This window comes from Myiozetetes cayanensis, unplaced genomic scaffold (genome assembly GCF_022539395.1).
Source record: "Myiozetetes cayanensis isolate MyiCay16 unplaced genomic scaffold, myiCay2020 scf2-11, whole genome shotgun sequence".
In the NCBI taxonomy this organism is placed as follows: domain Eukaryota; kingdom Metazoa; phylum Chordata; class Aves; order Passeriformes; family Tyrannidae; genus Myiozetetes; species Myiozetetes cayanensis.
In genome coordinates this window covers 90,265,164-90,291,962 of record NW_026087411.1, presented here as the reverse complement: position 1 = coordinate 90,291,962, position 26,799 = coordinate 90,265,164, and the positions used below count along the sequence as shown (strand labels likewise).

The following is a 26,799-nucleotide window of genomic DNA, read 5'->3' as shown; positions in this document are numbered from 1 at the left end:
CACTAGGTGCAGAAAAGAACTGTAAAAAAGTGGAAGTAAAAGCAGCATGTACACAAAACCAAAGTATCTTATTTTCTTAGGTTGCTTTTGGGGGTTTTGGTTGGGTTTTTCTTTAATATGAAAGGAAATCCAAAATAGTATCAGCTATAAACATAATAATTTTCATTAAGATGTCCATCAACCCACACCTTGGTTTCTCAACTGTAAGCCAACAAACACCATAAAAATGAGCTGTTATTATTTTAAATGCTTCCAATTACCATACCTGGAAAATCTATTTTTAAAATGCCACACTGCGATTTTATGTAACTCACTTTTCTGAAGCCTTCAAATACTGCTTTGCCCATGTGTTAAAGTTATGGGGAATGAAGATAGTAACTTCAGTAAACTATTATTTGCAGCCATTGGCAATCAGTGTTTACAGGGGATTCTAGGGGGATGCATAATTTGGCTATCACAAAGATTTTTGGAAAAGTCACATAAAGAGTATGAGTTTACATTGCTACTTTTTGCATTTTATTTACCTGCATTAATTTCTCACCATACAAAATAAAAATAGACTAATCACAAAAATTCTTTACATTCACCTGCAGGAAAAAACTATAATAACACCAAAAAAACTAACAAATACGCAATACATTCTAACTACTGAAATTCCTACCACTACATATCACAATCTTCCTAGTGCCTGTTCCAAAGCCCATGACAGAACAGATGAGATTGACTTCACTTATGTTGAATAAGGACTAATATGCTTAGCACTTAAATATTGAATACATCCAGTAAAAACAGTACCTTGACTTTCTGATACTGCTGGTTCAGATTATCATCTGTGCTTTTCACTAGTCCATCCACCTGAGTTTCCATGTCTGGCTGCATTTCCAGCAGATTACCATTGACATCATCCTCCTCTCCTTCCAAAACTTTCACATCTCCTTCTTCAAAGTGTGTTCCATTCTGTTCTATCACGTTCTTAAATTTCCGGCCATGCTCCGCTTCTTTATCCACATTTGATAACCAATCCAAGAGATTTTCTATTGTGTTTTTGCTTTCTTCTAGCTGTTCTATGGCTGCAACCTACATTGAAATTTCACAGTTTCAGTTTAGAAATCTTCTGTAAGCATTACAAAATATCATATGGAAACAGAGCATTTAAAATACATTAACATTAAAGTGAATTTTTGATTGACATAGAAGTTGCTGGGTTTTTAATAAGAAAATAAATCACCAGTTCATTAGTTACTCAAATGAAATATGATTTTAATCTCCCTACAGGTTATCAATATGAGTTGGGTTTGAGTGGCCAGGTTTTGGTAGCAGGAGGGCTGCAGAGGTGGCTTCTCTGCCAGAAGCTTCTCCCGTGTCTGACAGAGCCCATGCCAGCCAGATACAAGATGGACCCATCACTTGCCACCGCTGAGCCCACCAGTGATGGTGGCAGCAGCTCTGGGATAACATAGTTGAGAAGGGTGTGTGAAAAACTGCAGCCTGAAGAGAGGGGTGAGAATATGTGAGAGGAACAACTCTGCAGACACTAAGATTAGTGAAGAAGGAGAGGGAGGAGGTGGTCCAGGAGCTGGAGCAGAGATTCTCCTCCAGCCCACTGGGAAGACCATGGTGGGGCAGGCTGTCCCACTGCAGCCTATGGAGATCTACAGTGGAGCAGAGATCCACCTGCAGCCTATGGAGAATCCCTCTGCTGGAACTGGATGCCCGAAGGAGGCTGTGACCCCATGGGAAGTCCATGCTGGAGCAGGCTCCTGGCAGGACCTGTGACCCCATGGGGGACCCACACCAGAACAATCTGTTCCTGAAGGACTGCGGCCCATGCAAGGTACCAATGTTGGGGCAGTTCTTGAAGAACTGCAGCCTTCCAGTGGGAAGGACTCATCTTGTAGAAGTTTATGAAGGACTGTCTCCCATGGTAGGGACCCCACAGTGGAGCATGGGAAAAGTGTGAGGAGTCCTTCCCCTGAGGAGGAAGGAGTGGCAGAGACAATGTGTGATGAACTGACTTAGCCCACATTCCCCATTCCCCTGCACCAATGGTGGGAATGAGGGACAGAATTCTGGAGCTGAATCTAGGAATAAAGGAGGGTGGAGGGAAGGTATTTTCAAGATTTAATATTTATTTTTTGTTATCCTACTCTGATTTGATTGGTAATAAATTAATTCCCCAAGTCAAGCCTGTTTTGCTCATGACAGTAACTGGTGAGTGATCTCTCCCTGCCCTTATTTCAACCCACAAGCCTTTCATTACATTTCTCTCCCCTGTCCAGCTGAGGAGGGAAGTGATGGAATGGCTTTGGTGAGCACCTGGCATCCAGACAGGATCAACCCACCACACAAGGGTAAATTGCAAGGCTAATCCCATAAGACACGTAAAAAGTTTGAATAAAGGTACGAAATGGTTGCCTAAAAACCTTTTCTGTTTCCTGTTTAATCGCTGTTGTCATAGCTTTATCAAGTTCTTTTTTGGACTCTTCTGCTTTCTGGCTAAGGAGCAAACACTTTGTCTTAGCTTCATTCAGTTTCTGTTCCAGAACAGTCTTGTCTTCTTGTGACAACTTTTCTCCATTCTCTTTCAGGAACGTTTCAGTATTTTTCACAATCTCTGCCAGTGTCTGGGCACTTTTTCTCATGTCTTTTTGTATCTCCTTAGAGAAAAAAGAAAGCACATAGAAATAATTAAATTATTCACCAGATTCGTCCAATTAACTTCACTGGAACTCTCCCTCTTCTGGGGTAAGCACTACACTGGTCCTTTCTAACTTAGGAAAGTATATGATACATTACTAAATTGCAGATAGAATTATTAAAATCAAAGACATCAACATCTGACAATGTTGTTGCAGTTCAATCCTTTTTTTTTTTTTTTTTAATTTCAAGTCTATCAGCTTACACTGCTTTTCAGACTTAGGCCACTTTTTCTCCTTTCTTTAGAAGCTCAAACACTGCATTTCCATGATGGAGAAAAACATACGTGTTATGTTATAGAAATCAAGAGATAAAGTAAATCTGTTACATTGCAGTTAGTGTCTCCTGACAAATTCTTTCCATTACTATGCTAATAGAAAGCTGCTGAAAATAGTGACTGAATAAAAGTTAGAAAATTGTAGTTATCTTTCCCAGGTGGAAGTTTTCCCACACTTTTTTGTTCTGTTCAGGCCAGGAATGGCATAAGAATACTTTTATTTTAGCTTTACTCAATCATAATATTTCAGTCTCAGAAGAATCTTTGCATCCATTGAATTTCATACAGGACAGATACTTAGTTTCAATTTATCCAAAGCAGTTTTCCTAGACTGCCTCCCAGTTATCTGAGAGAAGCTTTAATTACAACAATTATGCTACTGAGTACATTCACCCAGTTACTGAAACAATGACACTTTTTGTCTTTTTATGCAGCGTACCAATCTTGGAGCTGCAAGACAGAATATTTAGTTCTCATTCTAGACTAAAGATTTTGCGGCAATTATGGAATAGAGTTTGGCAGCTAAAACTGCAGCTCATTTTAGTACTTCAGCAAGTATGTCAGAAAGGGTCACTGTATCAAGACAAGATTCTCCTCTGACCAAGCTCTCTGTGCTCCCTTTCAAACAGCTCACTGAGTAGAAAAGCTGGCTTGATACATAAAAGACCTTTTTTAACCCCTATTCCCTCTTAAGAAACACATTTTCAATGGACACTATCAAGAAACCACACAGAAAATAACTAGTCTGCTAGGCAGTCACAGATGATCTGGGGTGGGGGGGGGAAAGAAGCATATGCTGCATCAGATCTTCACTCCCATGGATAACCCATTTAGGCCACAAATTCTTAAGACAGGTAAGAGATATCAAAATGGTGTCTGTATCTTTCCACTGACTGTAAGAAAATTTTGACAAATTAGATGTATTACTTCAAAGATAAATAAAGCAAGGCGAGATGAATAAGGAAATTTCTGCCTTTATGGGTTACTAAACCTGACTTAGAGTTCTACAGTACAGCAAACTATTACTAGGAGAAGCAGGAAGAAGAACACCAAGTCCTTCAGTTCTTTAACTATCACAAACTCCGTATCAGTCAGGACATAGTCAAAGTTTATAGATGACAGCTAACAGCTGAAGAGCAAGGAAAGCAACCAAACTGAAAGGGCTTTGTTACATGAAGACACCAAAGAAATTCCAAGAAACACTAATAAAAACCAGAATTCAAAACAAACCAAGAGTGAGGCAATGGAAAGCCCCAGGCAAGAGGAAGCCTTGCAGCAAAATTTTTCAAAATACTGTGAACAGGAATAAACTCACTCTGACACCAGTTAAAAAGTTGGTTGAATTATTTTAGCTCAAGTAAAATTTGTGATATTATCACATTTGACAGGAATAATCTTAAGCTAATATATTAAGAAAATTCATGCCTGCTTCAAGAGTGCTTCTTGAAATGTGTAGCACATGCTCCTTATTCTGGTGTCTCCTCATTTGGAAATTCCTGTTCTCCCACTGGCTCATACTGGAGTGTAGTCAGCAGCAGCAGTTTAAATGCAAGCCACTAAGCCTTTACTTTGCGTAGGTCAAAAAAATCTATTTTGTTCTCCTCTCACATGACAAGTCTTGTTACTCAACAAAAGAGTCCAGTCACTCTCCTCTGCACTCAGTCTTCTTTAACTTCTCTGACTAGAATTGTGCATACCTCCTGTTTGGTCTGGTATTGTTCCAGCTCAGCCTTGCTGTCTCCAATAACAAGAGACTCTTGCTGTCCGATGAGTCGATTTTCAGTTTGTGTAAGCAAATCACAGATTTCCTGGAGTTTCTCTTTGCATTCCTGCTGCCGTTCAGCCACATCCTACATTAGAGCCAAGTACAATTGAACAATAAAACAACAACTCCTCATTTCAGGAATCAGCAGACACACTAAATAAGTATTAGAATATCTTTGAACATCAATATTGCAAAGCAATCATTTTTAAAGTATGCTGTAAACATGATAGCAGTGGTACAAAGAGCAAGATGAACATACAGAAGTTATGGATAAACCTCAAATGTGTAAGTAAAAGAGACCATGTTTGATGGAATTGCCCAATAGTAGTCTGGCCATGCACATATGTGAAGGATGAAATCTCCAAATGACAAGAGTGAAAATCCAGTTTCTTAACCACTTCAAACCTGTGATAAACACTATTAATTCTGAAAAAAGGACATCAAAACAGAGGTTAGTTGTGAATGTGAGTTAGCTCTTGTTGGTATGCAAAATATGTTACCTGAATAGAAACTGTCGACTTTTTAAGCAGTACAGAAGAACAAAACATGCAAGCTCATTATTGTTACAAAATCCTAGAAATCTTATCTGTGCCTTTCCTATACTCAATTTTATGCTTCTTTCACAAAATACAGTGGAAACAAATGCTCTTAGCATGGCAAAATAATACAAAGTCTACAGAATACTAAAGCACTTTTCGTTATGCATAAAATGGGGGCTGAGGTGGTGAACCTGAGTCTTAACAGTGCTTCTGTAAGAGAAGAGGAGATGCAGTTATGCTGCAGTATCTTATCAGCCTCCTTTGACTCTGCAAAGGCTGCTTACACTTGCCAACTGCATCCATGCCAGCTGAAGATGTAACTGTCACAACTTGACTCAGAGCATTCCCAGTGCCCATGCCTATAACTGCAAATATCTTGGCTGATTTACTCATATGTTTGTCCCTCTAACCTGTCTCAGTCAAAACAAGCCATGGTAGCTAGGATTTTAAAAAATCTGGTTCTTTAACTGTAAAGATAAACATAGTACTATAAACATAAGAAGACAACCTGGCAAATTAAAGGAAAAGAAGTGATAAGCAATGGTGTGATAGTAAATTCAGTGATTAATATAGCTCAGATCAATTACTGATATAGCTGCTAAAGAAATAACACTTGTGAGAAACCTCAAGTAAACTTCTCTCATTGCTACAAAGAGCAGACCCATGTCTGGTCATAATCTAATATGCTGTTTCTGTCACTGTACCAAGAAAGGCAAAAATGACAATTCACCAAACTTGATCAATACCCTCTTTGTAGAACTATGAAATATCCACAGTAAAAAGGAAAAAGATAGGAATACACTCAATACTGCATGCTGGTATTCAAATTCCTCATCCATAGACAGAAACATTTAGTGCACATTTACACAGAAAGGCAAACCTTCTGAACACCCAGCTCTTGCACTGCCTGTAACTGAGTCTCTAAACTTTCCACTTGAGAAGTTATTGCTTCCTGTGCTTCCTGAAAAGATTTCTGGGTGGTATTTAAGAGCCTCAGCAGCTGTTTGCTCTGAGTAGGAGAAAGATCTTCAGCATGTTCAGAAATGAAAAACTGAACATCAAACGCAGTGGACTCCAGTTGCATTTTTTCACAGCTGAGCTCCACAGAATTGTTCTGTAAATGAAGTGAAGGGAATTACTAGTAACAAAGAAAAAAGTCAGTACAAATAAAACACAAGTATCCCTATCATCTTTTCTTAGCCCCTGTCCCCACTTTCCTTTTGGAAAGTGTCTACCCAGTTGCTTTTGGCAGACAGTTTAGCCACAGTAAATCAAAACTCAGAAGCATTCTGATGTATTCAGCTATATGACATTAAAATTTGTGCATGGTTTCTCTCAGGACAGTCTGTTTCCAAGTAACAAATAACATGATCTTGCACATCTCTCTCTCTTTACTCTCTCATGGATGCCTCACAACTGACTGTCATTCAACTATGGAAGATTTATGGTAAATTAGGTGTAACATTTTGACGTTCTGGGTCTGAAGACCCAGAAATTTTAAAATACTTACTTGAAATCATTCTTATTCTTAACTTCACAGAGAGAAGTCCCATTCCTACCAATGTGGCAAATTCTGACAATAGTTACATACTGTGGAACCCCTATGAGATTACCATGTATACCAGAACTTTATTAAAGCACATTAAAACAATTAAAATAAGTTTTATCATTCGTACACATAGAGGTGTATGAAATTTACTAAAAATTTGATCCGATTTCTTTTTCATGATGATGAATTTATGGAGTGTGTAATGAAGAGACTTTTTATCCTATCTTGTGTTCTCACATATAATTGATTTGAAAGGTAACTAAACTTCGGTAAAGATTCTGAATCTTATGCATAAAGATCCAATCACTGAAATATTTGTATTATAAATTAGATTCCAAAAGTTTCAGATTTACTGTAACAAATGTAAGCAGAACCAATAGCTTTCTCAGTAATCCTAACTTTACAGAAATTTTTTTGCAAGGGAAAACGCAAATCAACAGGATTTTATTACTGGACTATCAAGTAGTTGTTTCTTAAGTAATTACTTCTAGCTGTCTGTTTAAGTGATAAAAATTAATGAGTCTGAATACAAAACCTAGCTAATAATTCATAGTAAGGAGCAACATTTATCTGAAGCACCAACACCTGCCACAAAGAATACTTACTTTAAATAGCTGTAAACTTCTCTTCATCTCTTCTACATCATTAGTATTCATTGTGAAGTCATTCACGATTTTCCTGTTCTCTGTGATCCAGTCTGAAAATCTCTGTAGTTTACTTAAAAGTTGCTGGTGTATTACTCCAAGCTTAGACTGGAAAGGGAAGTTGTATATTTATTTGTGCTCCTGGAGTCTAGTCACACTTGCTACCATCTTAAATTGAATCATACACATATTTTTATACTAAGATGAAACTAAAGAAAGCAAAACCAAATTTCTTCATTTTAGCCCAATTACCTTGAAGAAAACCAAGGTAAAAACATACATTATTAAAAACATACCATTTCTGAGTCAACAGCATAGAGTATTTGTTTTGCTCGTTTTGAAGATGTATCACAGACCACCAAAAACGCTTCCTGCAAATAGTCATAGCTTATCTTTAGCTCTTTAAGTTTCTCTTCCGGAATATCCCTGTTACAAAACTTGAAGAATTCTTCCGTTAACTTCATGTCCTTTTTTAGGACAATTGCAAACGTAGCCAGTCCTGATTCAAATGACTAAGAAGAGAATATATATAAAATAGATTAAGTTACTAAGAAAGATATTTTACTCTGAATTACTTTAATTACATTTTAAGTCTCTCTTTTTTAATCTAAGGGCTATTCCTAGCACCCATCACTGAAGTGCAAGCATAAAGAAGATTTTACTTACCTCTAGCTGTTTCAGTTCATCTTTCAGTATTTCCAGATTGTTACTAATAGGTTGCTGGTTATCTAGGTGGCTTTTCATATCTTGAAGCACTGCCAAATGTCCTTGCATTTTCTCTATTAATGTTAAACATTGCTGTACTCCATCAAACTGAAAATGAGTTTCAAAAATAAGAGAAGGTTTTCCAAACTGACAGAACTGAAAATTAACAATAAAAGTCCTTGGGTTTATTATGATTTATTTTAAATTTATCATTTAATTTTTCAACCATTTTTCCAGTTCAATTACTCTCTCCAGCATTTGCAATAATTCATGCAAGTGCTTTAACATAAGATACTGAGAACATATCAGCTATTGTTACTTACCATGCTACTGTGGGTGTCTTCCAGGACTGCTTCTTTTGTTTTGAAAACAGTCTCAGTAAAGCCTTTGGATGGGCTGTCTGTCTTCCCATTCTTCTGGTCACTTTTCCAAGCAACAGTTGCATTATCTGTCAATGTTTTCTCTTTAGCAATCTCTGATCCAAACTCTGACTGTTCTGTTGAGAAAAGAGTACAAAGTCCACCTACTTTTCCTTTATCCTCATATTCTGTGGTGGTATCAGAAACCTGTGAGCTCATAAGAAAACCACTTATCAGCTCCTCTAACTTGCTTGTACTTTCATCTCCAGGTGAGATTTGAAAAATCTCCAGAAGTTCAGAAATAGTTGGCTTGAGAACAGGAGCTTTCATGTCTGTTTCATTCCTCCTTTTATCTACATCAGTCATCTTTTGCTTGCAGGATTCCTGCTTCAAAATATCATGAAGAAGATCAGGACTTCTGCAATCAAGCCAAAGCAATGAAGGAGCATCACTGTCCTTGGGCTCTGTACATGGCATGGTATCCATTACTGCAGTTCTATCAGAACTGCTTATTTGCTTGAGACTTGACCCACTAGACTTTTCACTCACAAGCTGGGTACTTCTAACCATTGTAAGTAAATTTTGCATTAAAGTTTTGGTATCAGAGTAACTTAGGGGTTCAGCTTCCTGTTTGCAGTAACCATGTCCCATTTTCAATTTCTTTTGTAATATATTCCGTAAGTCTTCCATTAGTGTGTCAGATACTTCTGGTGATTGTGAAATACCTTCCTTTACTTGAAAATCTTTGCAGGGTCCCGTTTCCTTTTGCAGTGACTCTATGGACATTTGGTTTTGTAAATCATTTCCAAGTGAGGAAGTCTCACTGGCCATGAAATTTTCTCTCTCTTTGTTTCTCAGCATCTCATATTCTTTCTGGGCACCATAATTCAAGTCAGCTCCTATGCTACTCAGAATTGCAGAAGAAACATCAGTGATGTGGGTAAGTTTCCCAGAAGATAGCACTTCACTTCCATTCCCTGGTTCTTTGGCATCCTCAGTACTTCCTAAAGCATCTGGTTTCATGGGAGAAATTTCACTGTCATTGCTGCTTTTGTTTTCTGAAGAGTCTTTAAGAACATTGGCAGTATTTTGACAGATAACTCTCCCTGTTTCTTTAGTTATGCTAATTTCCTTTGGTTTCACTGTATCAGTTGGAGGAAAAGACTGAGCATTAAATTCACTTGAATGCATTTCTTCTGTATTTAGCAGAAAACCCTTTTCAATCTCTATACCCTTTTTCCCTCTTTCTGTGTCCTCAAAACAAGAGAATTCAGTTTTATCGAGTTCTGAATGGCCACCTTCTTTTATGCCTGTTGTATATTGTTTTAAAGAAGGAGGAATGTTAGCATCTCTCCTAAATTCATCTGATCTCACAACTCGAATGTCAAAGAAAGCTTGATCAACATTTACTTTTTCTTCACTTGCAACAGAAGTTTCTCTATCAGCTTTAATTACTGATGCATCAAATATTTCCCCAAGGCTTTCCATCTGAATGGGACTTTTACTTAGTCCCATGATATCACATTCCTCTATAATATTTACTTTACTTTTACTTTCTGAAAGAATTTCGAAACCTCTTCCTATTTGACCATGCTTCCAACTGGTGACTGGATCTACTGGGTCCCTAAGTGAGCTATCACTATCATCATTCACAGAAGGCATATCTATAGGGAATTTATTGTCCTTTTGAGATGAACTTTCTTTTTGTTTTTCCATATAATTTAATACTTTTTCCTCTGCAACTACTGCCTCTTTCTGTCTTTTCCCATGATTTGAATCTAACATTGGCATAGTAGCATTGTCTTTGTTCATGCTATCAGTAAAGCATTCTGAGAGAGGCAAATTTGTCTGAGTACTTCCATCACTATCAGCAGCTTGCTCTGTTATCAGGTAGGTTGTTACACTGACATCAGATTTCACAGTACTATCAAGAAGCTGAGAACCTGGAACCTTAAGCCGTGTTTCAATATTTCCTTCACTTTTGGATTCTGTCCATTTAGTGTCAAGGGTATTTTCTGACTGAATAGGCTCAGTAGTATCTTGTGACATGTATTTACTTTTGACACAAGTCCCACATTTATCTTCTGCTTCCTGCTGTCTGTCTTCACTTGTACATGAAAGATCAACATATCTTTCCTCAGAAACATGTGACACTGATTCACATTTTCCTGAAGACAGATTTCCATTTTCATGGTTAGACTGGAATTGCGAAGTATATCCTGTCTTGTCGCCTAAAGAATAGCAACAGTCATCAATATTCTGATTACGTTCATTGCTTCTTTCTACACCTCCTAAGGAAATTAACAGCTGGTCACTTTTATTTATACTCTGATGATGTGAATAAAAAATATCCATTTCATCTTCACTGTCAGAATCAGTGTCAGAGTCATCGTAACTATCATAATCCTCCTCATAATCTTCCCCCTCCTGTGTACCTTCAGATTCATCCTCATAGGAATCACTTTCTGCTTTCATTTCAACTTGCTCATCTTGTACATCTGCTTCATACATCTCCTGTAAAGAACTTATGCCTCCCTCCTTTCTTTCTTCACTCTTCACAGTAACTGGTAGCTCTTGCTTCTTCTCTCCAAAACTCCCTTTTCTTTCCCTTTCCTCCTTAGGGATTCTTCCCATGGTTTTGGTACTTGCAGAAGCTGTATTTATGCTCTCAGGTTGCCCTTTCCCATTTACATGGACATTCTCTTTAGCATTAGCTCCAAGTTCTTGAAAAGAGGTGGTCTCTTCTCTTAGGGCTGTTAGACCACCTCTCTCCTCCAGAAAAACTAATGGAACTGATCTTCCAGCCAATTCTGGCTCTGGTGTATCATCATCCCCCAACTTCAAGGTATCAAATCCCTCATCACCTTGAGAAGAGTCAGAGGAATCATCATCATCTATTTGAGGAGTATTATAGGCATCACTGTCCTCATCATCAGTCTGAGGTGTTTCATAGGCATCATCGTCATCCTCATCAAACTGAGAGTTGTCATCTTCAGGGGCTACCTCACCACACTCATGCTTCAAGCAGGTACTTTCAAGCTGTGGAATGCCATCACTATCATCTACTGATGAATCAGAGCTAGTGTAGCACGGCACTAATCTGTGGAATGTAAGATCACTTTCTTCTGTTGTCAGCCCTTGTGCTGTGCTGTCACTGTCCCCCATAGCTGGTCCATCGTGTATAACAGTATTACCACCCAACAAAGACCTGTGGTGCATGTCTCTGCTGTCTTCTAGATACAGTTTATTCTGAAAATCAATACAATCCTCCAATGATGGCTTTCCATGTATATAAAGATAGCCCTCTAGGGATGGTCTTTTAGGTACATCAGCATACTCCTGTAGCGGTTGCTCACTGTATCCATTGTCTTCGAACTGTAGTGTGTCACCACACTGACTAACCAATTCTTCTGGAAGTCTATATGCAGTGTCTGCACTGATGGATGAACTAAGACTTCTATGAAAATCATCTTTCTTGTTGTTATCCAGTAACATTCTGCTACTGTCAGCTTGTAATATGTGAGACCTGTATGGTGTGCACCTTTCCAGCTCCCTCCAGATTTTCTTATCTGACAAATCATCCACATTCAAGATATTTTGTGGGCTTTTATCCTTCCTGTTTTCATTACTCAGACTGTCACCCATATAAATCTCTTCTTTCCCTGTTTCTGAAATAAGACTTGGATTTAAGTCATTTGGAAGATATCCCTCAATGTTTCCTGAATTTGCCTGCTGACTGTTATGCTTACACAATTCTGTCCACTCAGAAACCTCCAAAAAACCTCTGAGTTGATTTCGGTTCATGGAATTCTGAGTGTTACTTACTACATTTCTGGGTTCTGCAGGGAAAGTTAACAACATCTCCTGTGTATATTCTGCTTGTTCAGTGTCAGTAGCATTGCAAATATCTGGTCCGCACTCACGGAGATCTTCTTGTGAAGACGTGTTATTTCCCAAATCATCAAACTGATTTAATTTACTGCTTTTAGAAGCATTCTCAACATCCGAAAGGTCACCCTGAACGCTGTCTGCTGACTTCAGGTTAATTCCTTTTGAGCTTACATATTTGTTAGTAAGCTCCATTTCTGAAACATCAGCATTGTACACAGCACCACCACCTTCCAGCAGATTATTGATGACCTCTTGCAGTTGTCCATCATATAACAAAAGTCTTCTTCCAGTGTTTGCATCCATATAACTATTGACCATGAGGTAAGATATGAATAGTTTCTTAGCTTGATCTAAATTATGACATACGGGGTCTTCTGTGCTACAATCTTCATGTTCCTCCTCTCGGTCATGAACTACAGATGGCAGAAATTCATATGATGATAACCATTTTGCAGCATTTTTACAAGGGGACTTTAATTCTTCTACATCGGGCATTTTATCTGGTAAAGTCACGTTGGTCAAAACAGATACAGTATTGCTATCTATGATCCCTGATTCTGCAGCCTTGTCAAGACTGATTATTTCACAAGTTTCTGGAATGTAAAGCGCAGCTATTTTCTTTCTATCATTCAGTATTTTGAATGCCAGCTCATTTGTTATCATATCTTGGTGCAAAGAAGTTGATACAGGGAATATTTCACCAGTGTGAGGCCAAATTAGTCCCACAAAGCCCCTCTGTGCTTCCAATACCAGCAGGGCACTGGTAGATGATATTAAGTTACATTGCACAGCTTCATCAACAGTCAACCGTTGTCCTGAATTTTGACAAAGGATTCCACCAGTCTGAACCTGATGTGTGAGGATTCCGCAAGCAGTATCCTGATCTATCACCCCTTGTCTCACGGCCTCTTCCACAGTCATTTGTTTCCCTGAGTCAGGGTCAATGATACCTCCAGACATTAACTGAGCACCCAGTAGCCTGAACATTGTTTCCCGATCAATGAGACCTTCGTGGGCTGCCCTCAAAATAGTTATCCTCCTTCCACATTTCAACACAATTCTACCTTTCTCTTGTGGTTTCACAGGTAGGAGTCTTAACCCTGTTTCTTTATGCATTATGCTTCTATGAATCATCTGTTCAAGGGAAATTTTCTCAGCACAGTTGGGGTCTATGAGATCTTTACATGTGTCTTGTCTTTCCAGGAGTTTTGCATATAATGTTGGAGACATGAGGTTTCTCTGGAAAGCACTCTGCAAAGTCAGTTTGTCTCCAGTAGATGGCAAAATCAAATACCCACTTGAAAGCTGATTCTCAAGAATTTTAATAGCCAAAGGTTCTGAAATTAGACCTTGTTCTAAAACTGAAACAACTGGAATATTTGATAATGATGATTCTGAAATAAGCTTTTTTGCATTACTTAATTCCTCCAACTGCAACAGAATCTGCTCATCAATTAAGGCATGAGCTTTAGCTTCTTCCAAATCATAACACACTCCTAATTCTGGAGAAATTATTCCAGAAAGAATCAGCTGGTTCTCGAGCAATCTAATTCCGGTGTCATAGTCAAGAAAACCTCTTAAAATAGATTGAAAAACTGAAAAGACTTCTCCAGTAGATTGATCAATGACACCAGCAATGACTTTATTCACCTGGAAAGGAATATAAAAGAGAAGATATCAATATTTTGACTATATATTTTAAATTTTCTTTTGATTTTGAATGCATGATAAGCAGAAAAACACGTACTTACCAGGCCTGGAGGAATGCTGTGAATGTTAGCAGCTCAAATGCGCAAGTGATCTATGTCAGTCACTCAAGAGCACACGATGTGATAAAAGATTTAAAACCAACATGCATCTGTGAATTGAAAACCTATGCTTTGCATACATAAATAGGGTTAGTGAAAGATAATAGAAGATATGACCGCAGAGTGAGCAAATAGAACATATACCTGAAAGGCAAATTTTCATGCTATAAATGTACGTGAAAGGTTAGAATATTTGGAAACAGTATGTGATTCAACACAACCATGCTATTCATGTTTACAGCATACAGCACTTCTGCATATACACTCAACAATATAGAATCAGATACTCTAGCACCAAATATTGCATTTAGTTTGCATGAAAAGCATGAAGTCAGTCTGGCAACATTATTTGAACTCATTACACAGACACTGTCTCTATATGTATATGAGAACACTCATTTGCAACATAATTTTTGAGAACTCCATATTTAAAGTTTATATCCATTAACAAATGTATTTGTAGTGCCTCAGACCTAATCATGTTGTGTGTTCCCATTTTCAAATGCAGAAAAATTTTAAGAAAAACTGAAAGTAGATCTCTTCTAGGACATTTCTGAGTGATATATGGGAGAGATTATCATGTTATGGTGTCATTTTTGCAGCAGAAACACAAGTTTATCTAGCAGTCAAAGAATGGCTTTTAAGAGAAGAGTTAAAAGATGAATGATATGTTTATCTTTTTTCATGCAAGGCACACATTATTAAGACTCTTCGCAAAAGAAGTCTGATGAGTAGAATGTTCATATGCACAGGTAAGGTCACACACAGTATTTTACAGAAAATACTTAACACCTTCAGTCAACTAAATCTCAAATTCCTTCTACACACTGTTAATTGCAGCTTCTTCTTTTGCTGATCATGTGGGGTTCAAAAACCATGCAGTAAATCTCAAGAGAGACTGAAATCTAAGTTTCTATCTTGTTACCTTTTCTTCCATCTTTTCATCACCCAGATACTGTGCTTCCTGCAGCTGCTTAAAAGCTTCATTGGATAACAAGCTGTAGCTCTCCTGGAGAGATCTGACTTGCTTTTCCATTTCATGTCGCTCTTCATCTGTCATTCTATTAGGAAAAAAAAAAAAGGAAGAAGGAGATCTCTTTGGGTAATTCATAACCTCTTGGGAGTGGTCGGACTACCTTTACCCAAAAAAGTGGGGCAGAAATTGGTACAAGTAATCTAGAAGAAATACAGACTAATTACAAAGATGGTCAAGAAAGCTTGTAGTTATTCAGAAAAAAAAAAGCATTAAACCTTTGCATTTGCGTTTGTCTAGTGATTCTCAGTCAAGACAGGTAACAAAACTAGCAAGCATGAGATATTTCAGCAATTTAGTATCTTAAACAGTCTTTTTTCAGACACAGATGAAACAATCTTGTGACATATAGTTCAAGTACTAATTTGCTACAAATCTGTTAATTATTTTGACTCCAAATAAAAATTTAAAGACCTAATATTTTTAAGCTGACCGGAGGTATATAAACCAAGCCAAGTTCTTGAAATAAACAAAACTGCACCAAGTTTCACCAAAGAGGATGGTAAAAACCACCCAAACTGGTATATCATTTGTACATGAAATGCAGCTGGAACTGTAAAATTAAGATTAGGACTTATTTTTAAGCAAACAGTATGTATTGATTCAATTAATTTATATTATTTGAAAAATAAAAAATGGCATACTTATCACTGTGCTTAGCTAAAAATGACTGAGTAGTCTGCAGAGCTTCAGCTATTTGTTCTTTTTTGGTTGACATTTCATGCAGGGAAATCTGAAAAAGAAGCAAACTGTGTTCAAGACTTAACTATGTACATAAACAAAACAAACATAGTATTTCTATCTGGAACTAATCTCAGTAATGTAATAGTTTGGTTTTTTTTAAAATAATGGCTATCCTCAGAGCAATATTATTTATCATGTAATTGTATAATTTGCATATGGATAAGTAATTGTGCTATGCCTTTTCATTAAGTAAGCTGTTTGTATTAGAAGACTATCAAGCAAAACAAATAGAACTTATTTTAAAATGTTATTTGTATGAAAATTACCCAATCATTTAAAATCACTTAGAGTTGGCACTGTTTACAACAGCTTTATAAAGGTATGTGTACAATGGTCATGTTCAAGAAGTTGCTCACCAAAATGAAGGATAACAAATTTTTTTTAAAAATGTATCCTAAGACCACCAGCCTTCATGAAATACAACATCAGAGACAAATGCAATATCACATGTCTGAAAAATTGAATTATTTACTAATATTCTCCCCACTATCAGTTCTGTCATCCCCACTAAAGCACTCAGTGTGGCAGGGGAACTTGTGGGAATTTAATCTTTTAATTTTTCTGAGAAACTTCCTGCAGTGTCCTCAAAGAAAAGCACTCATTTTGGATAAATAAAGGCAAATTATCAAAGGGGAGTCTGCAAGCTGCAGATATGTTCAATGGAGGTGCTAAGAGAACCTGAGCAAGGTGCTTGGGCCCTGCATTCACCTGGGCCTGGACTGAACCAATTCTGTCCTTGACTGCATTGTGTCAAAGGGCCTGAACAGTCTTGCTTTGCAGTCACCACCAGTAGGCTATGATCTCACCACTTGTGCTGCCTGTACAGGAACCAAGAGAAGCACTGTATGCACTACACAAGAACGTGATGTGAGCAGGCTGAGGTAGCCGGTGGGGTCATGAGCTCCACTTTACTCATGAAACCAGTGTTGCTGCAGCTGCTGTGTGCACCCTGTCACCACTGGTAGCAGCTTCTCCTCCCAGAACATGGCTACACCCCGTAATGTATTTCAACTATCAAATCACCACTTTCGGTGCTGCTGCCTCACCAGGCTGTTTCACAAGAGAAGGAAACACCCTCAGCACACACCCATCTTCCACAGCAAGGGACTACGTTGTGAAAAAAAGCCAAGGCAACTAACTCACAGGTTACCCACTGAGGGCTCAGGCTGGACAGGGTAAATGACACCCACAGTTGCTGTGGTAAGCTGAGATGCCCTAAGGATTGAACACTGGCTCAACACTGACAAAGGTTTGCAGTGTTGTCATTAACAAGGGCAGAAAAGGACCAGCACTGAATGTTTTTGCAAATCCTGATCCTAACTACTAGCAAGTTAATAATCAGTATGCTCAAACCAATACAAGCTTACTTCCTCCTACATACATATAGGCACAAACTCAGAGCTAGCACTGCTTCTCTATGAACAAGCAGTGTGCTGGGTCTGGTGGTCATTAGGACTGCAGGTCTGCTGACCTGCCCAACAGCAAGCTTGATTTACGCACACGCTGCTCCAGTTGGTCTAACCAAAATAAAACCACAGGAACAGGCTGCCAAGACGGCCAAAATCATGTTTGTAAGACCACACATCAGGCCCTGTACTGAGGTATGTGGCCAAGACACCACTCCGTGCCTGTGCTGCTCACTGCGCAGGCAGACCGTCACCTACTGAAATCTTTCTAGGTGTCACTAAGCTATTTCATGAGACAAGGCTAGGAGAGGAGGTCCTAGAAATTATAGGAAACTTCGCAGATGGAAATTTATGGTCAGAGTTACAACTGTACACAGTGACAATGTACCTGTTAAATACAAAGGCGTCGAGATGGGCCACTCCAGGAGCCTGTGGACTAGAGTGATAATTAACGCCTCAGCCAACAGCTGCTGTACTTCCTAGGACGGCAGTTTTTACTTTCCCTTAAGAAGACCCATCTGAGTATCTTTTCAACAGCAAATAAATAAAAAATTGGCTCTCAGGATCCTCCTACCAACTTCCTCCTTCCTGGTGCCCAAAGTGCCAATCTGCCAAGATGTACTGACCCTCTACAAAGGCTGAGTTACGGTGTGCAGTGTCCAGTTTCTCTAAACTGATATTCTGCAGTGTCAGAATAAATCACACACTAGGTTTGTAAAAAGCAGTGTGAACCTATTCCGGAGAAACATGTTTGTGTCCCTAAACATTGATGTTCATGTACCCAGCCCTCTACTCACAATCAAATGGGAAATTCCACCTTGAGGAAAATGTGGACGGAGATTTGCAGGAAAAGAAGTATTTATGGAACATTTTGGTAAAAACCTAAAAAGACATCTGTGTACCTGCTGCTTAGGCAAGTCTGTCTTTTCAGCCTTTTCTCCTTCTTCTTTGCTGAGTGTCTTGCTGAGGTTTGACACCCATTTTAGTAAATCCCCAGCTTTCTCAACATGTTCCTTCTTTTCCTCTTCCATTGATTTCTGAGGAGCACCACGAATTATAAGAATATGTAAAAGTAAATTGTTGAAATATGTAACATTAATGTCCATACAAAACAACTCTACCACAATGACATTATTATCACATAAACATAAAATGATTTCTTTTTATTTATCACCACATGCATTACTATGACACTTTGATGTAGGAACAAAAACACCACATAGATATTAACAAAATAATACCTCAAATTATTTGTAATTATGATAAAGGTGCTTATTCATACATACATACAATCGTTATAAAATTATTGATACAAGGAAAAAGCATCGCTATCCAGCCATTACTCAGCAGATAAAAATCTAAAAAAATTTCCATATAAAGTATCTTTGAATTGCTGCCTTTGCATTACCCTCAGGTGTGGATATGTACAGCCTGCATAGGATAACAGTATTTTGCAATCTATGCACATGGATTACTAAATTACAGTTGTGATAATACACTGCTTTTATGTCTACAGAAAAAAGAATAATAACAGTAAAATACTGTGACATTTAATCTTTTTCTGCATAGAAAAACACACATTCCTTTTCATATAAGTACAACCTGTTAGTAGGTGGACATTTATCAATACTGAGAAAACATGCTTAAGTTCTTCCATGTATCACATGTAAAAATAAAGACGTTTTATTTAAATGGATTTTTTTTATTTGATATGCAATTGTATATAATTTACCTATTAGAGCGTGAAAACGTTTCTAAAGAGAAAAGTTACCTCGAGTGAGAAAAAAGCTTACAACTTTATTGTGTAAGTAGCCCACTGAAATTAATTAAATACCAGTGTGAGACAAAGTACTTTTGCATGTGTGTTTACTGCACTGCAGATTTAACCCTTGTATATTTTATTGCCACTTTTGTAAAATAAATGATATCTACAAACTGATTTGTAATATTAAATTAAGTAACAGGTCACATGAAATACTGCACCGTGTTCATTCACAAAATGGCCAATGCCTTTCAATCTTCAATGTAAGGATACGATCCTTGTCTCACCTAAATCTACCCTCCTTGCACGAACGTTAACTTCACCAACTTGAGTACAATTTCTCGTTTACACTGCCTGTATGTAGGTAATGTCAGAGAAGGCCTTCAGGGAAAGACTGAACACATAGACTGCATTTTGAAATTATGAATCTGCCTGTTTATAAATTTCAATTTTGCAATAAGTAATATCTAAGTCCGGTTTCAGTAGTTTACACTAATAAGTGGTTTGTAACAATTAGTTTTACAGCAATTCATTATTATGCTAGAAAACATTTATGATTGTCCACAAAGGCCACCATAGATCATTTCCTTAACCTGAACGGGTTTTTCAGCAGGGCCCAAAATGAGTAGTAATATCTTTTGTGCACTATGAATTATAGTAAAGACTGGAAATTCCTGTTTTTATGGGCTGAGTTGCTTCTAACAATCGCAGTCCAGTGTGGCAATCAAAAACAGCTCTCTCTAAAGCTTCTTTGTAGGTTATCTTCTTCTTAGTTTTGGGGCATGTTAAAACTTTAGCATGCAATTTTTCGCCCTTCATCTTTGTAGCTGTGACAGCATCAATAATACCACTCTTAATTGCATCTTCCATTGTTAACCTGGAATGAGACTTTGGATCTATCAAGCCACCAGTCAGGTACTGATACTCCAGGCAGCGCATGCCCATTTCTTTGTCTATGGCATTTAAATGCACAGCTTCAACGGCTGACATAAAAGTGTTCCTTACAGGATGAATGATCCCAGTAAAGATCAGCTCACACTGCTGGATTTGCTTGGCACAACCATCATCAATTAACTCCCTTTGCAAAGCTTCAGAAACACTGTACTTTTTCCCAGTAAATGGATCAATTATACCTCCTGTACTAACCTGAGCTTCAAGACATCGGAGGGCAGTAACTCTGTCTACCAAGTTTTTACGTGAGGCTTTCAAGACTGGAATTCTTTCGTTGGTTTCAGAAAGCCAGAACCCTGCAATAGGACTGTTTAAATCTTTATTTGGCTGTGAACTGCTAACTAAAATATCACCAAACTCATTAACTGTGATTAAGCCCTCCTTATATTTATCAACTGATGCTCTGTCAATTCTACCTTGGTTTAAGGTCTCCTCAATATTAAACTGTACACCAGTTTTAAGATCTGTAAGCAAAAGGAAAGAATTCCCATCAGAATCAAAACACGTAGACTCCTTCCAATCAAATTCTTGTTTCGAAAGCTCAAGATATGTAGCTTTATCAATACATTTCTTTCTATAAGCCTCGTATGATGTCATTTCAGCTCCTGTGTCAACATCTACTACAGAAGTTTTATGACTCCTCTCCGCTGATGGGCTGCTTATTTTCCTTTCACCAGCTGGAAGCAGAAAGCATTTACTGCTTACACTGAACAAACACATTTTCAGCAAATCACAGTAGTACATAGCTTTCCTGTTATTTGGATTGTAAAAACATTTTGCATTACTAGAAGGTTCATGCAAAAATTTTAAAATTGTGTTATTAAGCAAGCCAAGATGCACGGCAGTTTCGGGAGGTACACGAACACTTCTTACAGGATCAATTACCCCCCCACATGCAATTTGAGCCTCAAGGATATTTTTGCCTTTTTGTCTCTCTAAAAGTCGAGCTTCCACAGCCTGAAACACAGAAAGCACTTTCCCAGAACAGCAATAGCCCAAAACAGCTTTCTCTGCCTCAAGCAGTCTACTCTTGAATTCACTATCTGCAAGCCCTCTAGCAACCGAATCATCAACAGAGAACTTCTGACCTGTTGTGGGATCAATGATGAAACCAGTAGCTGCTTGGGCCTCTAAAAATGCTAATGCCAGTGCTTTTCCTATGATTCTTCTCTTTGCTGCTAAAGCAAAAGAGAGTATCTCTTTGCTGGATTCAAGGTACAGCCCAGCTATAGCTGTAGGTTTAGTTAAAAATTTTTCAAGAGTTTTCTGAATCTCATCAGTAGTTTTCTGCCCTGAAATGAGCTGCTCAGCTGTGAGCCTGTCTAAAAGTTTAACTTCAATCAACTGTCTGGCAGTTACATCGTGTCGGAGACCTTCAAATTTAATAGCATCATACTCCTCTGTAAAATATTCCTGCTGAGTAGCATCATCAACATTTCTCAAAATCTCTTCCCCTACGAAAGAGCTCATCTTTGCAAAGTCTTCTTTCCTAAACCCTTCAGATGTTTTGTATCCCTCAAACATTCTTTCTTCATTACCAAACGTCTTGTCATTTTCTTGGTTTAATGTTGTGACTTCAACATGCATGTCATAGTGCTTGTTCTTCACTATCTGTAAATAGGAATTTTTTGACACAGTGAGAAATATAACTGCAGACTATTCTGTATGTAACTTACTCCTAAATCCATCACCAGAGAAATTAAAGGGAGAACTTGAATGCAAGTCAGAAAGGAGAACTGCTACTAGCATTAGAGAGAGTTTTGAAGTGCATTTGCCATTTCAAATATTTATTCAATAACAGGAATATGACTAGATTAAGCATCAATATCTTCTTGCTACTATGTGAACCTACTACTGTTAATAAAAGCTTATTTTGACCAATAATGATACAACAGTGTATGTGAAATTCTATTTCCAACACAAACTTTTAAAATAATGTTTCTTAGATATTAAAGAACCTGGTACTGAGGTCTAATGAAAAGCTTTTTATGTTGCATAAGAAGGAAGGGGTTCCCTTCACCAAGATAGGAACATAAGAAACATTAGAGAGAGGTGATAAAGTATAACTAAAAACAAACAAACAGACTAGTAAAAAGCAGACTAGGAAGGTAAACCCTCACAAAACGTAGTGTGTACCTCCAAGGGATGCAGTTTTACCACTCCTAATTCATGTTTTGCGTCTTCTCCATGTCTAATAGTTTGTCTGGAACTGTGTAGGTTCCTGTTTCTCAATGTGTCCTTTTCAGAGGTTCCAGAGATTTGGCTTGCTTTATCAAAAGTTATCTGGAACTGTGTACTCATTTGTGAAACAAACTCTGTATAAGACTGTGAGCTTGAATCTTCTAATGCTTGGTTTATGGTTGACATCTGGAACTGCACCTCTCTCGGTGTTGTATCATCAGCACTCACGTACAATGTATTTTCTTCTATTTGATCAGATTTAAAACCTGATCTCTCCTGTTTCTGCCTTAACAAAGGTGAACTTGGTTTTGTATGTGGAGGAAGCTGTTCAAATTCTTTAGCTGCGGCATCACTCAGGTAATTGAAATCATTCCCTCTTCTCCCACAGCTCAACTTAAATCCAGAATCTTGGAGCTTATTACTTTGCTGAACTTCATTCTGTAACAAATGAAACCTGTGTTCACTCTCCCTGACCTGCAGATCCATTTTCTGTTTCAAGCTCTCAACCATGCGCCTCTGCACTTCCAATTCTTCCTCAAGTTTCCTGCACTTCTGGTGATAGTCCATTTCAGCCTGCTTCCCTTGCTGCAGTTGTTCGTGGCATTTTTTAAGCCTTTCTTGAAGATCTTCCATTTGCCTCTTGTACAACATGATGTTTTCCTCAGCCATATGCTTTTCCTGCTGAAGAGCAACACATTCTAGTTTTATGCCAGAAATGTCCTTTTCTGTGATGCTATGGGATTCTAGTAATTTTTCAACTTTTTTCCTAAATTCCTCTGCAGAGTGTTTAAACTTAATGGATTCTTCCTGAAACAGAATCATCTTCTTGCGTGCCATCTGTTCATCCAGAGTCTTCTGATGGAGCTCATCCTGCAATTTTTTTAATTTGCTACTTAGGTCTTGTATATGAGTTTGTTGTAGCTGGATCTTCTGCTCGCTCACTCTTTTTTCCATGGTTAGAGCATTCATTTGAGCATTTAAATTTTTAACCTCCCGGTTAATGGTGAGGGTGGAAGTACTTTGTTTATCACATTTTTGTTTATATTCACTCGCTAGGTCTTTTGTTTTTGCTAGTTCAACTTCTAGGCCTTTGATTTTACAAATGAATTCTTGCTCAATTATTGTTTGCTTGTGCAATTGTTCATTTGTTGTGTGCAATTGTTCTTTGAAACCATCTGCTAGGGCTTTTAATGCCTCATTTTTCCTCTGAATATTTTGTTTTTCCAAAGCCATCTTCTCTGATTCAGATTGAATTTGCTTCATCTGTAGTTTTGTATCAGTATTCCATTTATTAAGGTCCTCTATCTGTCGTTTCAATGTTTCTGACACCTGATTGCTTTTGGCTAATTCATTCTTCAGCATCTGAATTTCCAGCTGGTTTTCTTTCTCTACTTTTGTTTTTTGAAGCAACTGTTCTTTAATTTTCTTATATTGGTCTTGAAGATTATCTGCTTCTCCTTTGCATGACTGTGTTCTGTGTTCAGCTGCCAGTTTCTCTTTTTGAAGAGAACTGATCTGTGAATTTAAATGTTTGATAGTGATTTCAGCTTTTGTCTGTGATCTGGTTAACTCCTCTACTTCTCTTTTTAGCTTTGTCTTTTCTTGCTGAACAGATTTCAGCTCCTCCTGATAGTTCATCTTAATTTTCTTAAGATCCATAGCTTCTTGCATCACTTCTTCAGCTTTACCTGTGGCTCTCTGTAGCTGCCTGTCCAGTTCTTTCAACTGCTGCAAATACCCCTGCTCTACTTGGTCTTTTTCCTCCAACTTAATTTTTAGGCATTTAAGTTCACTATTGACTTTATCTAGCTTTTCTTTTAATAAACGAGACTTTTCTTCTGTTGATGATTTTTGAAGCTCAATTTCATTCAGTTCATATTTCAGGTCTTTAATAGTTTTATCAGCTTTTTTGTTAGCAAGGGTTAAGTCATCTATCTTCTGCTTAAGCTCTTCTACTTTTTTGGCTTCTAGTTTCTTCTGGAAACTTGTAATTTCAGAGTCAGTCCTACACTGGCTGCCTGGCCCAGCAGTGAAAGTTGTCAGGGAAGTTTCTCTAGTTACAGAGTATCTTCCTTCAACAACCTTCCTTCTAGCTTCAGTTTTCTCTCTTTCTTGCAGTTTTATTTCTGATAGGTTCCCTTTAAATTCAAGATCTTGTTCCATTTGCTTGATAAGCTTCATAAGTTTCTCCTCTCCGTCTGTTTTTTTCTTCAGCTCCTGCATTAAGGTGTTTTTTTGTTTCTCTAAATCATAAAGATTAGTATCTTTTCTTCTTAGAAGCTCTTCCAAGTTTCTTCTGGTAAAGGCACTTTCTTCTATTTGATTTCGAAAAGCACGGAGGTTTTCCTCCAGTATACTTCTTTGAGTCTCTGCCTGAAAAATGAACTGCCTTACACACTCCAGTTCCTGCTCTGCATCTGCTTTCTCTTTCTCCATGTTCTCTAGATCTATACGACACTGCTTTGCCTCTTGCTCAGCCTTGGTCTTCTGAAGACAGATTTCTTCCATGTCCTTTTGCTGCTTCTTACGCTCTTTTTCTGCAGCTTCCCTCACTTTAGGGAGCTCCTGTTCCACTTGGATTTTTTGCTTCTTCATGTTCTCCAACAGCTCCTCAAGTGCTTTTACCTTTCCTATGAGTTTTTTATTCTCATCAACTGTGTTACTTTGCTGTGCCATTAGATCTGAATATGCCTGACGTGCTGACGCTTCCTTGTTCTTTAAAATCTGTAAGAGTAAGACAAGTTGGAATGTACTTTTTGTAATACAACATAGGAAACATATTAGGCTCTTAGAAAAGCAGAAGGGAAAATACTTACTCATATACAAGGATGTCCAGAAAAGAAGGACGAGCAGTTCCCACCACCATCACCTTCTCTTGAAGGCTTCAGGAAGTTACCATTAGCCAAATATGAAACCCTTGACAAAGACATCCACAAAGCAAAGAGGTCCTGAAGGCTCTCATTTCACTCAGCTGCCTCCTAGCAGTAAGCAATGCCAGACTGCTCACCAAACAAATAGGCAGAGCAAACAGTAAGCCAAACACAGTGTGCAAGAATCCCCAAGAAGAAAAGTGGTCTACCATTTCTGGATCAGTTCAGCAGGAACTGGAAGAAGGATTTAAGCTTGCAAGCAAAAATAACACAGGTTCTGAACTTCCCCCCAAGAACAGAAACAGTGCAACAGCTCTAGAAAGAGAAGTATCTAAACCCCAGCACATCTCTGATCCACAGCGTGCTCCACAGTCCCAGTGCCTCCACTGGTGCTGCCGGGGGACTGGTAAGAGCACAGCTGTTCTGCAGTGTAGGCACAGAAGTATAAACAAGGCAATTAGGAAAATCCTAGTGAAAACTAGTTGGCTGGTAGTCTCCATATATTGGCAGATCCAGGGCAAGTCTTACAAGCAACATGTGCAATCACCAGTAATAATATGGTTTAAGCTATACATACCTTATCTTCATTAGCACTATCGTGGTGTTAAGATATCAAATGTGAGCTAACATGAGGTAAGAACAGACCTATATTCCTATGATCATACAAACAGCGCACGAAGGGTAATTATAGCAAAATTTTCAAACAAACAAAATGTTGGGTTAATTAAAATTTACCAGATTTACTTGATTTTTCACATGATATATGAAACATTTCCTAAAAGGCTAATGCAAAGGCAGCTTCCTCAGTTCCTCTCCATATTTCTCTGTATTAAAATTTTGAACAGCCTCCAATGGAAACAAAATGTTTAAATTCATTTGTTATCAGATCTCTTATGCTCCCATAGACACAAATGTATTATGCTTGAAAAAGAAGAACTAAAAATACAGATACAGTCACAAACTATATCTTCTTAGATTTCATTTTTGCTAATCAACATGGCTGAGCATCAGCTGGGTGGAGAAAAGGATGGTAAATAGTAACACAAAATAAATATAAAAATAAATGTCTAAGAATTTTAAAAAATTAAGCCTCTCAAAATACACAGTAATTGATACATAATTAGCATATTCATTGTTTAAATTATGTTCAATCAACCTTAAATCACTTGACATATTTTGAGATTCAAATGTTGATTTGGATTGATTTAGAATCATTATTAGATTAACTGTTTCATTTGCATTCCATAAAAACTCTGGTACCTTAATAATAGTTGTGCTTCTTTTCTCTTCATTATCTTTGTCTCTCTTTTTTTGCTTTTCTTTTTTTTCAAATGAGGTTTTTTCCCCTAATTTTTCCCAGAATGTCTTCTGGAGTTTAGTGTTTTCTCTGGGCACATTTGCACTATGACCCTCATCTCTACTGACCATTTCTGCAACTAGCAATAAATCTTTACATTTCTGACCCTGTTCTAACCTGTCTTCTCCACTCTGCTTCTTCCCACTTTTATTTATGTCACCCAAACCATAAATGTTGCCCTCTGATATTTTCTTCACACTTAGTTTGCCATCTTGACTCAAAAGCTTTTTTGTTAATCCATGTTCTGATAATGGAAAATAA

The 26,799-nt window shown here is 37.8% G+C and overlaps 1 protein-coding gene across 17 annotated transcripts in view; it reads right to left on the bottom strand.

Annotated features, from left to right (window-relative positions):
• Positions 1-26,799, bottom strand: part of DST (dystonin) — a 301,419-nt gene that overhangs the window by 100,179 nt on the left and 174,441 nt on the right. For 16 of the 17 annotated variants that reach the window (XM_050316379.1, XM_050316384.1, XM_050316382.1 and 13 more), the window contains 6 exons: positions 18,320-18,454; positions 15,912-16,000; positions 15,160-15,295; positions 4,672-4,824; positions 2,424-2,657; positions 796-1,077 (listed from right to left, as the gene is read on the bottom strand). In XM_050316379.1, coding sequence (XP_050172336.1) covers positions 796-1,077; positions 2,424-2,657; positions 4,672-4,824; positions 15,160-15,295; positions 15,912-16,000; positions 18,320-18,454 — 1,029 coding nt within the window. Of the gene's footprint in view, positions 1-795; positions 1,078-2,423; positions 2,658-4,671; positions 4,825-6,158; positions 6,393-7,432; positions 7,580-7,767; positions 7,984-8,137; positions 8,285-8,499; positions 14,077-15,159; positions 15,296-15,911; positions 16,001-18,319; positions 18,455-26,799 lie in introns of all 17 variants that reach the window. The other variant, XM_050316395.1, reaches the window with a different exon arrangement.